Source organism: Diceros bicornis, chromosome 6 (assembly GCF_020826845.1).
Source record: "Diceros bicornis minor isolate mBicDic1 chromosome 6, mDicBic1.mat.cur, whole genome shotgun sequence".
Classification (NCBI taxonomy): Eukaryota; Metazoa; Chordata; class Mammalia; order Perissodactyla; family Rhinocerotidae; genus Diceros; species Diceros bicornis.
The window spans coordinates 61,885,085-61,902,687 of record NC_080745.1 but is presented as its reverse complement, the minus strand read 5'-3'; the positions used below and the strand labels follow the sequence as shown (position 1 = coordinate 61,902,687).

At 40.4% G+C, this 17,603-nt stretch overlaps 1 protein-coding gene across 3 annotated transcripts in view; it reads right to left on the bottom strand.

The window, feature by feature from the left end:
- Positions 1 to 3,120: 3,120 nt before the first annotated feature.
- CC2D2B (coiled-coil and C2 domain containing 2B) overlaps positions 3,121 to 17,603 on the bottom strand; it is a 97,439-nt gene continuing 82,956 nt past the window's right edge. For 2 of the 3 annotated variants that reach the window (XM_058543613.1, XM_058543614.1), the window contains 6 exons: positions 16,560 to 16,673; positions 14,024 to 14,158; positions 13,519 to 13,641; positions 7,489 to 7,547; positions 5,656 to 5,833; positions 3,121 to 3,756 (listed from right to left, as the gene is read on the bottom strand). In XM_058543613.1, the coding sequence (XP_058399596.1) occupies positions 3,568 to 3,756; positions 5,656 to 5,833; positions 7,489 to 7,547; positions 13,519 to 13,641; positions 14,024 to 14,158; positions 16,560 to 16,673 (798 nt within the window). In that variant the 3' untranslated portion in view covers positions 3,121 to 3,567. The remainder of the gene's footprint in view (positions 3,757 to 5,655; positions 5,834 to 7,488; positions 7,548 to 13,518; positions 13,642 to 14,023; positions 14,159 to 16,559; positions 16,674 to 17,603) is intronic. The other variant, XM_058543615.1, reaches the window with a different exon arrangement.

Genomic DNA, 17,603 nt, shown 5'->3' with positions numbered 1-17,603 from the left:
ATAACCAGGGCTACCACATACTACACAGTTCCAGAGGTCCTTGCACATAAATTAGAGTTGTGTGGTGCATAAACTGCTTAAGTGTACGTAGTGGTCCTGCTCACGCTTTAGAATACTATGGATCCTTTAAGAAGAATTAGTTCACACATAGTATTTGCACTATATTCAAAGCAGAAAAGCAACATCCAGAAAAGCATAATTAATGTGGTCCCATTTTTATAAAACAGAAACATCTGCATATATGTGTACACATGTATGTACATATATATACATATATTTGAGAATGTTGGTAAATGGAAGGATACATACTTGGTTGGCAAAGGGGTGGGTGTGGTAAATAATGTGGGTAAAGAAGGGGAGGACAGTGGGACAGGGACCCAAGTGAAAAAGGAAAAGAAAAATAAAACCTGCACTTAAAAAATATAATCACATTTATGCACTTATATAAAATAATGAGTATCTGTAAAAATAATTTTTAATGTAGTCTCAAATAAAAAAAAGAAAAATATTATTTTATTCAGTGACTTAAAACCTTTCAATGATTTGCACTATTGTACTTTAAATAATCCGAACTTCTTACTGTGACCTATGTGATCTGGCCCTTGTCTATCTCTCCAACCTTATAGGCTACTCCTCTCCCCTCCCCAGGTAAGTTTCTTTCTGGACTCAAGGGCTTTGCAATTGCAGTGTCCTCTGCCTGAAGGAAAGGACTATTGCCACGGGTCTTTGCATGACTGGCTTCCTCTCATCTGTGGAAGCCACAGATGCCTACCCAATAGCCATCCTCTCCTTCTTCCTCACCAATAGAACGCTGATTTCATTGGGAGAGCAATATGTCCATTTAAAATAATTGATCTCCCAGCCTCTCTTGTGACTAGGAGTGATACAATTCTGGCCAATGGAATATAAGTAGAAGTTACCACACAAAGCCTCCTGGGAAGCTTTTTAAAAGGGTCAAACCAGTTGTATCCTCTACCTCCCCTTTCCCTTTCTACATTTTCTTGCCATGAAAATGGTTGTGAGGCTAGAGCCAAGGATCTCAGTGTGGTTCCCAGATCAGCAGTCTCAGTATCACCCGGGAACCTGTTACAAATGCAAATTATCAGGCCCCACCCCAGATCCACTGAATCAGAAACTCTGAGGGTGGGACCAGCAATCTGTTTCAACAGGCTCTTCAGGTGATTCTTGTGCATGCTGAAGGTTGAAAGCCACTGAGCTACAGCATAGAAGCCTCCTTAGAGCTAGCTAAAAAGATGGATGAAGACTAGTGCATCTCTGCCACCACAGAACAGCTGTACCAGGCTTGGACTGCCTCCTCTGGACTTGGCAGTTGTGTAAAAAAGTAATCCCTATTTGGTTAAGCTACTGTGATTAGGTTTGTTACATGCAACTGAATGCAATTCTAATTGATAAATCATCTTTTAAATTTCAGTGGAAACATTATCTCTTTAGAGAGGGCTTCCCTGACTACTCTGCTTATACCCTCCATCTCCACCAAAGCCCTTCTCCATCATGCTGTCCTATTTGTTTCCTCTATGGCACTCATCACACCCTGAAATGATCTCACTTACTTGCTGTTTATTTGCTTATGGCCTGTTCCCCCTGTAAGAATGGAAGCTTCGCAGGGGTAGGACCTTTGTCTTTTTACTGCAGTACTCCAGCACATATTGAAGTGTCTGGAACATAGTAGATGCTCTGGAATTATTTGTGGAATGATTTAAAGAACTTCAAAATTATATGTTACATTTAAAATCATGTATTTTTAAAACAGTCAAATGAAAACATGGTTCATTACAGACAATACACAATTTTCAAGAAAAAATTTTAGTTGAGAAACATATACACATGCAAAAAAATGCATATAGTACAGAAAGGTCCTCCATGCTTTCCTATGACCACTTTCTACCTTATTCTTAAGTGACCTATCAATTCTGAAACCATAAACAACTAACAAAATAGCTATGTAAACATTCAAAGTGCCACAGAAATGAACTACATGAATTCAGCATTTCTTTGGCAACCTCTGTCTTTCCATTGATATCATTTTGTGCTACCTCAATCAATGTGGGAGACTTGTTAACAACAAAACTTCATATAGCCTTTAGATACAGACATTCAAATAAAAGCAAAAATTCTAATCTGTTTTCTTATGCACTCCAGAAGACACACACAATTAGGTTTTAACCTTGGAGAAAAAACATTCTCTTCACCTACATCTCTACTTTTTTTACTCTTCTAGTAATCTTAAGTTTGGTCCAAGACTAACATCACTGCAAATAAATGAGGTCTTCTCTGGCACCAGCCTATGCAGGTGTATTGGGGGAGAGGATACAGACTGAGGGTTCCCTGAAGGTGAATTTGGGGCCTCTGCCCTCTGCTTGTGAGAGTGACCCAAGAAGCCCCAGTGCTCCTGCACTGGGAGAGGTGAGTTTTCTTTCTCTTACTTCTACCTCATATAAAACTGCTCTCATCAACTTTTGGAAATCTGTATCCTTTGATTTAAAAAAAAGTTGTTATGTAACATTTAAGTAAACTCTATAAATACTTTTCTCAATGAAGCACAAACAATCGAATACAAGAAAGTACAGTGCTTCCTTCTTAGATCCCTGTCCATTCTTTCTTGAGGTGCTCATAGGATCTAGATGGGCCTCCTTGGGGCCACCTTTGGGAAAGGAAAGCAGCAGAAAAGTGCCAGAGGCAGAATGCGGGGCTGCTCACTAAGGAAAAAAGGAGCCCTGAGATTTAGTAAGACCATTTTCTCCTTTTCTCACAGAATCAGGAAAGCATATTAGATAGTTTTCTGAGAGTCTCTTCCAAATACTTGGAGCTGAAAGGACTTCAGGTCAGTAGCATCCCAAGTGAAACCTTTTGAGAAGCCCCCAGAAGCTGACCTCAGCCCTCAACCCAACATGGCAGATTTTCCTCTTATTCTTAACCAGTGAAATAATCTTTTATCTTATGAGAGGCCTTTAAAGACCTTAGGTTTCTACTTGAATAACTTTTACCTGGAATTGCATCAGAAACAGCATCAAAGGCACCAGCCTCACTTTAGTAATGACAACATTCTATAAGGCAGGGTACTCACTCTTAACATATCATTAGAATTACCTGGGGAGCTCACTTAAAAGAATGTAGGTTCTGGAGCTCCACTTCCAGAAGTTCTGATTCAGTAGGTCTTGGGTGGGATGTGGGAATCTGCATTTTCAACAAGGTGATTTTGATGGAGGTGGTGTGAGGCCCACAACTGAGTACCACTGTCTTTAAAGGGAAAGGCCAGAATTGCTTCTTTCCCAGAATAAGATCTACTGTAGACAGTGACCCAAGGCTGCCAGACTGCCCAAAAGGTCCTCCATGTAGAGGTCTCCAGTGAGGAGGTCATCTAGACTCGTCCTCAAAGACTCAGGGAATGAGTCTCCATGCTGCCCAACTCTATAAGTGAACCAAAAACTGAGCTCACACTTCGCTAGACTTGAGGATAAGTGGCAAAATTCCAAAGTTCCAGAAAAGTTTTGTTTGCTTCTGGTCTGAGGGCCCATAGTATTAGCTTTTCCTTTCCCTTCTTCCTTTTCACTGATGTCGAGCTAAGGAAGCCAAATACACCCACACAGATAATATGTTGTTTGGGTATGGGTGAATGTATACAGCTAGAGCAAATTCTGTCTGGGGAAATTCAGAGGAGTGAATTCCAGTTTGATACACGGCATCAATAACTGACTGTACATCAGTGTATGGCATCTGGATAGGAAATCCTGCGACCTGGACCAGAGACAGAATAACACGTAAACCCATGTTACAATTACGTACGTAATCAGGAATTACCGTATGCCAAAAGATTACAGAAGCCTCAATAAATGGCAGTCATAAAATAATAATAATATTTCATTACTATGAAATGGTGCTTACTATGTTCTAGGTGCAGTGCTAAATGCTTCATATACATATTTAATCCTCAAACAACCATATGAGGTAGGTTCTATTATAATCCCCACTTTATAGAAAGAGAGAAGCAAAGCCAGGTCTGTCTGATGCCAGAGCCTGCACAGTTAGCATTCCACGTACTTGTATCCCTTCTAGAATTGCAAACTGCCAAGAAATTACTTGATCCTACAAATGAGGGATTTAAGTGAGCATTTTGGAAGAATTTATTTAACATTGATTCAGTTTATATTTATTAAGTGACTATGTGATAGGATTAAGGGTTACGGAACATGGTCCTATGTAAAATTATCTATTTAAGAATACACAGACAAGAATCATAAATCTCTTTCAAGCTTTAGATTGCTTACTTTAAGAGGCTTTTCCTGGTCCTTAGATCTGTTCACATGCTCTTCCCATATGGTTGCATAGTACACTGTCCTTCTCTAGCTTACTTAATAAAATATATTGCAATTACATGTTTTCTGGTCTGTCTCTCTAGCCCATAGTCTCTGTGAATGCACAAGACTGTATCCATCTTGTTTACTGTCATAACCCTAGTGCCTAGCACAATGCCTGGTACATAGAATACAAATAAATAGTTAACATTTACTAAACACTTGCTAAGTGCTAGATGCTATGGTATTAGCTCACTCACTCCTCGCCACAACCACAAAACAGATGACTACTTTTATCCCTGTTTATCTTGCCCCATGGGGTAGAAAATATAGAGAAGTTAGGTAACTTGGTTAAAGCTAGTGAGTGGCTGAGCCAGGATTTGAACCCAAGCTGCAGGATTCAGTCCAAGCTTATGACTGTGTTATTAAATAGTCAGATAATTCTACAAAGGAACTCCAAATTTTAAACCTTGGCTTATATTTATGCTTTGTTTATTTGTTTACTCCCTAGTTCTATTAAAAATAAACCAAAACAAAACAACTTCCTCCCTATTTATGAATGGTGTCTGCAGATCCCTCCCTGGCAGCCTAAGTCCTCAACTCCCAACAGATTCCCTCCTTTCTTCTCTCAGAGGGTTTCCCTAGGAGACATCGTCTAGTTTATTGGATGGTAGGGCGAAGGAATCTCACTCTTGGGAAGCTGAAGCTTTCAAAGACCCACTGGGCCAGTTCACAGGGAAGAGGAGGTGAGAGGATTCCTAGAACTGGGGGTGGGGAGGAGGAGAAGAGGAGGACCCTAACAATACACCAAATGCCCATGATGTTTGGTTAGAGACTTGTTGAGTTTGAGATGCTTTTTTACCATCCAGGAGATGTCAAATGTGTTGGTGAATATGTAAGAGAGGAGGTCAGGAGAGAAGTCCAGGCTGGATGTATAAATTTGAGAATAATTTGCATAGAGAAGACATTAAAGCTTGCCTGGAGTCTTCTTGCCCAGAACCAAGGACTGGGAATCCATTCTATTACTACCATCTAGAGATTATTTTTTAGTTTCTTAATTACAGATGGTTTCCTTTTGGGCATCTCTTTCCCAAGTTTGTGGTTTATATATCATAAAACATATGACTGATTCCAAGAAAACGTCATGCAATGTGGTCAGGGTAATAGTTGTTCACCACATTTGAAATTTCTCCGTCTATAAGTAAATGCATTTCAACACCATAGCATCCATTGTCTAGGATCAAGATAAAAGGCATTTTGGGGATACTTAAGATTTCTATTATCTGGCAATTAACAACATAGATAAAACAAATGTCATTAACACATTAAATCATATACAAACCCAATAAAATTGTAGTAGTCTTTCAAATTCACTCTCTTCTTCGGATAAAACAAAGCTTCCGGTGCCAAGTTCTAACTTAGGAAGGATTTGTTGCAAAATAAAAGTACACTGTCGATTCCAACGTGTTGGCTGTTTAGGTCGCCATTCCATCATTTTACATTTCAGAGTCCTTTCAATCCTGAGGTAAGAATGCAAAGATTATTTTATGACAAATTGCAACTCATTTAATAAATGTGAAAAGAGTTTTGTTACTTTTACTCAAGTATGAGAATGATTTTTTTTTGACTTAGGAGGAAACCAGACCACTATGGCTCGGGATATCTGCCATCATTCTCATTAATCAAGTCTGGGAGAAGCAGGCTCTTGCTTGGCTTGGGAAAGCAAGAAGCTTCCTGAGGTAGCTAGCAATTAGATCTCAAAGGCACTTCTCTTCTCCAGTTACCTGTGTGTAGGCAGCTGCCCACTGGGTGTGATTTGACAACACCTACCGTCTGATTACTGGGCTGACATTTCTATTCTCCAAGACCCTCCTTTGACATAAAACATTGTGTTTCCAAGAAAGTGCCTTTACCAAAATGCAGATATCTGGTCTAGGATAATGTTATCTGGGATAGGTTTCTTAGATCAGTTAATTCAGCAAGCAGAGTTGGGAGGAAATGAGGCACTGGACTGATAAGTATGATGATCAGTTTCCTCTATTAGAACGTACGCTCCATAAGGGCAGGGATTCTTGCCTGTATATGCAGCCCCTAAAACAGTCCCTGATAATGAACTGTTATGGGGAGGGGAGAGAAGTGGAGCACAGGGTGAGTTGGTTGATGGGGCCCTCCTGGGAAGCCTCTCCTCTGTGCAGAATCAGTGTGTGCTACAGAAGAAGCCTCAGGGAGTCTCCTCTTGGCCCAGTCTATAGTGTAACTGAGTAGTTGGGAGTTTGCAGAGAGTCTCAGTATCAGCTGTGCATCAGAATCTTCTGTAGGACTTTATCGAAATGTTTCACCTCCAGATATTGATTCAACAGGTCTGGTCTGGGACCCTGTCACCTGTATTTTTAAATAGTTCTAGAAGCGATTCTAATGAGAACCAGAGTTAGGAACCATTTCCCTACTGCATTTCTTCCTTTTTTGTTAAGAATTGGGGAAGAAGAAGGAGACTAAGAGGTGGGGGCTGCATGTTAGTGAGAGAAGGGAGTGGCAAAATGATTTCTGTCTTGCTCTGTTTTGGTTAGTTGGTAGTGGCTTACACGCCAGCCTGCTGTGTCAGCATGAGTCACTGGAGGCAGTTGGATCTAGAAGCTTCTGACACATCTGGAGTAGGAGTGAGGCCTGCTGCAAAGGTAAGTCTCTGGGCTTGACCGAACAACTCCTTAGGGCACGTGTGTGTGCACGCGCGCGTGCATTTGGGGAAGGGGGGAGTGCCTATGAGGGACAGTATTGATGCCTCTACCTCCCAACTTGGATGTTTTTACCATATACCAAGTTGTAGGCCATTTATCTTCATGTCCTTTCAAAGAGTATTAGCTACTGCATTATTATTGCTATAGGCCCAAAAGGTGTCTGTGTTGAGAACTTCCCAACAGTAGCTCACAACGTTTTCCAGAAGCAACCATTTGTAACTTGGCCTGTCTTTTCAAGGAGTGTCCTGGATGGCAGAGGGACTGTTTTTTGATTCATGTACCAAGAGACAGATGACTCAATGGCAGTAACTATTATAATCTCCATTTCATTGCCGAATCTAATAGGTCTTTCAAGAGACTGGATTAAAGAACCGAAAGATGGCTGAACGAGAGATTAGGGAGAAAACACGGTAATCATAATATATAAGTAAAGATCATACCTGTTCTTCAGATCTTCTACCATGATTTTATTAGTATCAGAATAAATTATTTCCTCAGGCTGAAATACAGACAACTGAAAGTCAGAAAAGATTCTAGGGAGACCATATTTACATCACAGTCACCCCAGGAGTGCTAATTATAATGAGGGGGAACTCAAATCAGTCTCATGTGGCAAAAACACTCAATCGCAGAGGCACAAACGTAGATCCCAGTGTTTCCTTTGATTTTAATACTACTTTGCCAGAGCATGGGACGGGGAATGGATTTATAAAAGATATTTTTCATGGGTAAGACAGATCTGCTGCCCCCATTCATTTATTCAAACAAGCATTTGACAGGCTTATTGATTCTACCAGATAATCTCTGGCAGCTGCATTGGCCTCTTCTACTTATTAACTGTCACCTTGGTGAAGTTACTTAACTTCTCTGAGTCTCAGTTACCACATCTTTAAAAGAAGGACAATAATAGCACCTACTTCTCTGGGGTCTTGTGAAGATTTTAAAATAAAGTTATACATGTAAAGCCTGGCACATATTCCTCAATAAACATCAGATATTATTGTTATTATTACTCTTCTAACATAATTTATCGTCTTCCTTCTTTGATTGAGTATTCATTTCTTGCAGCTGGCAGCCGCCAGGTCTTTATGTTTGCATGTGTGCGTGCATGCGCGCGCGCGCGCGCGCGCACACACACACACACACACACACACACCCACACACACAGAGTCCATTTCCATCTCCGCCGTCTGCCCCTTTGCTCCAGGCACCCCACCAACAGCAGACAGCAATGATCTACCATGTTCTCCCCCTGAGCAGGATTTGCTGGGAGAAGGGGAGGACTTTTCAAGCCCACCCCAGTCCCAGCCCAGCCCTCCCTGCAGGGCTCACATAGACAAGAGTGAGGGGCTAGGTTTAGACAGTTTCTACTTTGAATATTTCTCAGCTGAGAAATAGAGGCAGCTGTAGAGACAGAGACAGATGTTTCTCCCTCATGAGTGGAATGAGGGTTGTGCAAAAAGAGGGCAACACTTGTTAGGCCTCTAGGTCCTGGAAAATTTCAGGAGTGATTTGAAAAGTCTCAGTCTGTCAGGTGATGATCTAAACCAGTGGTTCCCAAATGGTGGCTCCCAGACCAGCAACCTCAGACCTGGAAACTTGTTAGAGGTACAAATTCTCCACCCCCACCTCAGACCCACTGATTCATAAACTCTGGGGGTAAGTCCGAGCAATCTGTGTCTCAACAAGCCCTCCAGGTGGTTTTGACACCTGCCATGGTTGGAGAACCACTAGATTAGAGAACAGGCTCAGGCACAGGGAGTTTCCCCACAAGAGAACATGGCAGGAGATGGGAGATACTGAAGAAAGGGAAGTGTGAACTCCAGTGTCATCTTGCAGGAGCCACCAACTATCCCAGACAGGACAGGTAGACTGAATTCCCTGATTGCTGTCACTATCCACTGTCTGCCCCTCCAAAATATCTCCCTTTCCCTAGGTGCCCCCACCCTCCCCTGGCAACTCTTGTGGATTAGTTAGGCCACCTTCAGGCCTGCAAAAGAGGCCTGGGTTATATTGACTTGATAAGTTTATGGGGTATTATTTCACTTTCCTTTTCTGACAAAGGCTCCTTTCTTTCATGGAATTCATATCCTTTTAAACTTCAAGAAGATTTCCCTGTTAACTCCATCTCTGAATACATGTTCTCACCATTCAAATTTGTGTTCTCAAGTGTGATAAAAAAGTGTTCACTATAGATAGTGGTTTATTCTGGTATGTGTGTGGCAAGGCAGAAGATTGAAGGCCATTAACCCACAGGAAAGAAATCAGTAGAGATACAAGTCAAATGCAACTATGACTTTTATATATAAAGATTCTACTTGACAAAAGGTTTAGTTTCCACCCTTAGCCAGAGTGCTTTTAAAAACACAACTTTGATAAAACAGCATGGTACTGGTACGAAAACAGACACACAGATCAATGGAACAGAATGGAAAGTCCAGAAATAAAACCTCATATCTATGGGCAGCTAATCTTTGACAAAGGAGCTAAGGACATACAGTGGAGAAAGGAAAGTCTCTTCAATAAATGGTGCTGGGAAAACTGGACAGCCACTTGCAAAAGAATGAAAGTAGACCACCTGCTTTCACCATACACAAAAATTAACTCAAAATGGATCAAAGACCTGAAGGTGAGACCTGAAACTATAAAACTCCTGGAGGAAAATATAGGTAGTACACTATTCGTCATCAGCCATAAAGGGATATTTTTGAATTCCATGTCTACTCAGACAAGGGAAACAAAAGAAAAAAATTAACAAGTGGGACTTCATCAGATTAAAGAGCTTCTACAAGGCAAATGAAACCAGGATAAAAATGAATAGGGAACCCACCAGCTGGGAAAAAATATTTGCAAACCATGTATCTGACAAGGGATTAATCTCCATAATATATACAGAACTCACACAACTGAATAACAAAAAAACAAACAACCCAGTCAAAAAATGGGCGGAGGAAATGAACAGACACTTCTCCAAAGAAGATATACAGATGGCAAATAGGCACATGAAAAGATGCTCAACATCACTAATCATCAGGGAAATGCAAATCAAAACCACACTAAGATATCATCTTACACCCGTTAGAATGGCTATAATCACCAAGACAAAAAGCAACAAATGCTGGAGAGGCTGTGGAAAAAGGGGAACCCTAATCCACTGCTGGTGGGAATGCAAACTGGTGCAGCCTCTATGGAAAACAGTATGGAGATTCCTCAAAAAATTAAAAATAGAAATATCTTATGATCCAGCTATCCCACTACTGGGTATCTACCCAACAAACCTGAAATCAACAATCCAAAGAGGCTTATGCACCCCTATGTTCATCGCATTATTCACTATAGCCAAGACATGGAAGCAACCCAAGTGTCCCTTGACTGATGACTGGATAAAGACGATGTGGTATATATATACCATGGAATACTACTCAGCCATAAAAAAAGACAAAATCGTTCCATTTGCAACAACATGGATGGACCTGGAGGGTATTATGTTAAGTGAAATAAGCCAGAAAGAGAAAGACAAACACTGTACGATCTCACTCCTATGTGGAAGATAAACCAACACACAGACAGATAGAACTGTTTGGTTGTTACTAGGGGCTAGGGGGGTGAGGGGTGGGCAGAAGGGGTGGAGGGATGCACATATGTGGTGACTGATAAACAATAACGTACAACAAAAATTTCACAATAAAAAACAAACAAACAAACAAAAACAACACAACTTTGATCGTGCCAGTCCTTGCCGTGGTGGTGTTGGCTTCCAACTGCCCTGAGGATAAAGGTCCAAGTTCTTACCAGGACTCTGCTCACCCTGAGCTCATCTCTGCTCACTCTGGGCAGTGCTGGCCTTTCTGCTCCTTGACAGACAACTCCACGCCACTGCAGGTCTTCACACCTGCTGTTCTCGCTCTCTGCTGGGACCATTCTCTTCCCGATTTTCATCTAGGCCAGCTCCTGCTCACGCTTCCTCATTCTGCTGGCCATCACCTTTTTTCCAGGACTCCCCTGCAACTCCCCTTCCCCTCAGGTCCTCCTGCTGTGTGCTCCCCAAAGCACAGTTCATTTCTTCTGCACTGCCAGTGCTCGCTTCCTTCTGTTTCCTACTCTATAACACAAGCCCCGAGAATACTGAGACACATCTTTTTCCTTGTGGTACCTATACCTAACATAGCACTGGCTCAGAGCAGGCACTCAACAAACATTACCTGAATGAATAACAGAATGATTAATAGTAAACAAAAAAACCTCATCTCTAAATATATCATTCTCCCCCTAGGGGGCAGCAATGCTTCAGTCACAACTTTGGGATGGGAAAAGCAAAGCATGGTCTGTGGATGCTGTAAATATGGTTTGCTCAAGAGAGATAAGCACATTTCCCCTTCTTTAAAATGACTTTACAGACAAGAAATATACAAAAATGTATTTATATGTATGAATATATATATATTTTATATATATATATGCTTGCATCTGCATGGAGAATGTTTAGAAGCATGCACAAGAACTGACAGTGGTTATTTCTTAGAGAGTGGGGAAAAAGATGTTGAAGAAGAGAGAAACTCTTCACATTATACACTCTGGTACTGTTTGATTGTTTTTTCCCCTACAACCAGCATGCATTCTTTTTGATATTGTGAACTACCAAAAAAATCCAGACAAGCATAGAGAATAATGTACTGAATATCCACCCAACATAACCACCACCTAGCTATATCTAATCTTTGCATTCTTTTGTATTTGTTTTAGATTTTTAAAAAAGAAGAAAACATTACAGATAGACTTGAAGTATTCTGTATACTGCTCCCTGATCTCGTTCCTTTTTTTCTCTCCCCAAAGGTAACCTTTAACCTAAATTTGGTATTTATCATTACTATCAACGCTTTTATACTATCACTATATATCTATATATACATGAACAAGATATAGTTTTCAAGCTCCATATAATTGGTTTTGCATTATATGTGTCTTTTCACATCTTCTTTATTTTGCCTAACGTTACATCTGTTATATTCATTCATACTGATATACCTGGCTCCAGGTCAATGATTCTCAACCTTAGCTGCCGACTGGAATCACCTGGGAAGCTTTAAATAATACCATTGTGTGGGTTCTACCCTCAGAGATTCTGATGTAATGGATGTACAGTCAAGTTGAGAACTACTGTAAATTGTCCAGACATTTTTTTTACTGCTATAGAAGATTTCATAGTATGAGTACTTCACAACTCATGTATCCATTTTCCGGTTGATGAATTGTTTCCAATTTGTTTTTGCTATTTCAAACAATTCTGTAATGAACATTGTTGTACTTGCCTCTCTAAGCACGTTCCTCTAGGGCATATAATTAGAAGTTGAATTGGCAGATCAAAAGTTGAGCATCTTCAGCTTTACCAGATATCATCATATTGCTTTCCACAGTGTTTATAGCAATTTATGCTCCCATTATTTCTCTGCCTCTTTGCCAACATTTGGTATGATCACACTTTAAAAAATTTTTTTGCCAATCTACTGCATGTGAGATAGTGTTCTATTGTTTTAAATTGTATTTCCCTGATTATGAGTGAGATTGAGCATTGGAGTTTCTGCTTCTATGAATTGTCTTCTGCCTATTTTTCTATGGTTCTCTTTCTCTTCTTCCCATCCCCTCTCTCTCTCTTCCTCTGGGGTCACAGCTCCTAGTTTTTGGATTTTGCAACTGCCTGCACCCTCCATACCATGGCCTTCAATCCAGAAACAGCTGTTGAAATGGAATTTGGGGTGCCTTCCCACAGTGATACTGAGTACATCATGGATCCACTGGCTGAGCCATCTGGTGATTAGGTTGGTTCCTGATCTCAGGTCTGGGCTTTGGTCTCCTGTTTCCTGAGCCCCAGGCAGTGAGTCTGCAGCTTTTCTTCCCCATCTTTTTTCAAGAGTAGCAAAGTAAGGGAGCCCCATCACAGGCCCTGGCTTCAAAAAGTGAGACAGGCTCTGGTTCCCTGGATTGCATGAAGCATTTTCAGACCTTGCTGCCATCCCTCTTTCAGCCCCACTCACTGTTAGTGTTTCTGTCCTGTTTCTGTTCCATGAGATAACTATCATGGTTTGCAGCCCAGATAAGCCTTTTGTTTTTCAATTTTTATAGTTTATCATTGCCATGGATGTGGAGCAGAAGGGCTAGGTCAGAGTAAGAACTGACTACACCATCTTGACATTATATTTTATGTTTTATGATGAACATTTTAAACATTTTATTTTAAAACCTAAATTCACATTTAAGATGAAACCTTCTTCTCAGTTCCTCTTTTCTGCAAGTAGAGGACAGGGATCAAAATAGCCCAAACTTGGGCTGGATGGCAGAGAAAACTGGATTTTATTAATATTGCCAAATAATTCAATAACTAATCAGCTATATAAACACAACAAGAGCTGTCACTAGTAAAGATAAGAACCATTGGTAACTTTCATGCAGACACCTGGAAAAATATGATTTACCTGTATGCTTTGTGCTTTTGTCCCTTGAAAATTTTTTGGAAGCAACTGTTTCCAGAAACTTTCCTTTGAGCAGTCAAAATGTACAGCCATTGGTGTATTATTTTGTTGAATATTAAACCAGACCTATTAAAATATTAACATAAAATCAGTATAGGCCCATGGGAGCACAAAGCCCATAGCTGGTTAGGATGGAGCAAAATTTTACAGTCCTGCTACCCACCGAAGTGGCAGAAGCCAAGGGAGGTTCTGAGGTAGGAGGTAAAGAGATTCCACAGGTATGTGAACATTAGACTGCTCACTGGTTCTCAACTTTGGAGGCACTATAGAATCACCTGGGGGAACTTTAGGGATAAAAGATTTCCCTGGCCCCACAACCCAGGCATTCTAACTGAACATCTGTATTTTCTTCAGAGTTCCCCACATGATTCTAATGTATAGCCATGATTCTAATGTATTGACTCTTGAGGAGATAATTCAAAATAAGATGTTTTTCTCATATACTTACATTTCCATCATCAAACAAACAGTCTACACTTTGTAAGGGACAAAATGAGTCAAACTGCTTATGACATTGCCCAGTCAATGGATTCCAAAGCAAATATTCATCAGTTTCTTCAGTTAATACATAAGCCACATGCCCCTGTATGAGGAAAAAGAGTTAAAGTCATTTTTGGTGGGTGATTGATTTAACTCATTTCTGTCTGTGGAAATTACAATGTAAGCATGTGATACCTTTGATTTCTAAAAGCCTTTTTTAGGACTTTTAAAATTTTTTTGAAAAGGAAAAAAGCCAAAGGTTCAGAAATCCTCAGGCCCAGGCTAGCATGAGGATTCAAATAAGAGAACATTTTTTTTAATTGTAATTCTTTTTTTTTTTTTTTGGTGAGGAAGATTGGCCCTGAGCTAACATCTGTGCCAATCCTCCTCTATTTTGTATGCGAGACGCTGCCACAGCATGGGTGATGAGTAGTGTAGGTCCACGCCTGGGATCCAAACCCCCGAACCCCAGGCCACCAAAGCAGAGCGTGAAAACTTAACCACTATACCACCAGGCCGGCCCCTAAGAGACTTCTGAGCCAGTGCTGCCATGTATGGTCATGCAGGGTGTACCCTTCATGGCAATAAAATATGTCGTTCTAACAAAATCAGAATATTATGACAATTTCCCAAGAGCTAGTACTAAAGTGTTCTGAGGTAGGGGAACTTTTGTCTAATTCACACAAAGATGCTTATGGACTAGCCCTGAGTAAAATATACTTGGAGACTGAGGGTGAACACCATGCAGAGTTAGGGAATGGAAACTTGCCTAAGGCTCTGAAAGAGCCAAGTGAAGTTAAAAAGCCATTAAATTAGTTTTGAGAACAAGATCTGGAATTAGAGGCTAGAGAGAAAGTATATAGAAAATCATTCGAGGGATAAAAGTCGTCATTATTTTGTTATCATTTTGCTCTACACACACCTTTTGAAGTGTAAATCTTTCTTAGCAAAGGATAAAAATTTCAGGAAACAATAATAATGACTATTTAACATTTATTGAGTATTTATGTACACCAGGTACTGTATGCAGCATTCGCACTAATTTTCTCTTTAATTCACTCCAAATTCTGTGAGCTAGCGATGATTATGTCCATCTTTCAGATGAAGATCAGAGGTTACGGGGCTTGTCTAGGGTAATAGTAAAGGGTATATTCCTGTTTTTGGAGGCGATAACTGAGGCTCAGAGAAGTAAACAAGGCTGCCATCATACATTTAGTAAATGGCATTGCTGGGTTTTAAAACCCTCTCTGATTCCCAAACCCATATTCTTCACTGCACTATGCAGCCTGGTCTCCCTAACTCCAAAGCTCTTGCTCTCTGTCGCTGTGTTCATCTTCTCTACAGTAAAGAGGAGGCTTCACCTCAACCACATAGCTGAGGTGAAACACACAGCTGAGGGCTGCCAACCACCGTGTGAATTACAGGTACAAATGCAAATGTTGGTTGAAATATTGTTGATTGTTTACTGCCATCTAGTGACACTTAAAACTACAGCAGGGGGAATCATACAGGGAAATTAACTATAGGCTTTTAGCTAACAAACATGACACAGAAATCATTAAAGTATGCCAAGGGAATATAGAGAAATAAGTGATCATTACAAAAACCATAAAACAAGGCTGGAAATTTTGATATTTATCAAGATATTTATGATAGAAATAGAAACAGTCCAAAAGAAGACAGCTTTCTGGAGGTATAAATGCAGGAGTATACTGTTAAGTTGTAAAAATTTCAGGTAGCTAAAATTTAATTTCTGGCCCACTTCTTGTACAATTAAAAACTAGATTGGGGTTAGCTCCGTGTCGTAGCAGTTAATTTCGCGCGTTCCGCTTCGGCGGCCCCAGGTTAGCCAATTCGGATCCTGGGCACGGACCTACTCACCACTCCTCAAGCCATACTGAGGTGGCGTCCCACGTAGAAGAGCTACAACTCTACAACTATGATACACAACTATGTACTGGGGCTTTGGGGATGAAAAACAAAAGAAAAAAGGAGGAAGATTGGCAACAGATTTAGCGCAGGGCCAATCTTCCTCAGAAAAAAAAACCTAGGCAATGGAGAATAGGGAGAAGTATTTCTTAAGGATCTTCAAATATAGTATTAGAAGCATATAAAGATGATGGTGGTGATGATGTTAACAACCACTACAACTACTACTACAACTATTGCTACATCACCATCACCATCACCACCACCACTATTTATTATTTGCCACGAACCAGATGCTGCTCTCAGTGCTATATATTTACTATGTAATTTAATAGTTCTAGTAACCCCCTGAGGAGCACTAGTACTAGTACTATTTTACAAAGAAGAAAAACAAAAGGAATTCATTCTTTACGTTGCAGAAATTTTGATGAACCAACATTATGCTCTTAATTAAATAATTTTTTGCCTAATTAGCTTGTGAAAAGATGGAAACAGGGGGTTGAAGTCTTTTAATCATGCAGCTGAAAGCTAATTAGTTTTCTTTATGGTATTTAAATATTAACTCCGGCACTTACTTCCAACATTGAGGTTCCCAGAAGGACCAAAGCTTTCTTTCCAAAATACAGAAAGAAATTACACAGAAGTATGGCATGCTCCTCCTTATTTCCAATAGCCAAGCTGATGCAGCGCTAAGTCAAAACAAAGCAACAAGGACAGAAAAAAAAAAGGAAAAGAAAATTGAGTAATGCAAGCATCGAACAGATTTAGAGCCCCTCTACTCCCTCCAGTTTCAAGCACACATATTTTTGCCAGGTCGCTAACATGACTACAAAGCTGAAAGTTCCGGCACCTTTTGCCCGATAAAACACTAAGGCATTAGAAGGAGAGAACATTAACTTGGAACAGAGGGGTCACCTTTTTCAAAGGACAATTAATGTGGATACTGTGTAAATGACCAAATGATTTATCATCCAAAATGGGACATTTTTGTTTAGGACAAATATTAAACTGCCCTGGGCAAACAGGGACATATGGACTGGTATTTTAAGAAACCTCATCTGATAGGACATTGCAGTATTTTTGGAGAAAGGGATCCTTTGGTCAATGGAGCTATACTCTGTCCTATTCCAATATAGCGCTCTCAACCCAAAGAGAAGAAGAGATCTGAGTTGGAGCACAATTAGGAAGAGTGACTAAAACTTCTTCAACTGAAAGAGCTGAACAGGTGGGCTGGGTGCAATCAAATATAGGGTGCCTAGTAAAGCAGTTGTAACAAGAGGAGAAAAGCACAGCAGAGGTGGCAGGCTGCTGGTCTATGGCCTAGTTCTACTCTATAGGTGTGTCTTGTTTGGCCCCTGGGATGTTTTTAAAAATTGGGAGATCTCATATAAAATTCTGGATTTCTGGCTTCTTTTGAAAAATCAAAAGATTTAACAACATATATGGGCCCAGATATTCATATGGCAATAATCTATTGTTGCTGAGCAGCAGCTGCACCATTTAGGACATGTGCTTTCGAGTTGATTATAGTCTCAGAGAAAGAGCAGTGGTGGCCAGGGAGATAGCAGAGGGGGAGCTCAGTCATGGCAGAGACTATTTGCGAATCAGTATGGAAGCAT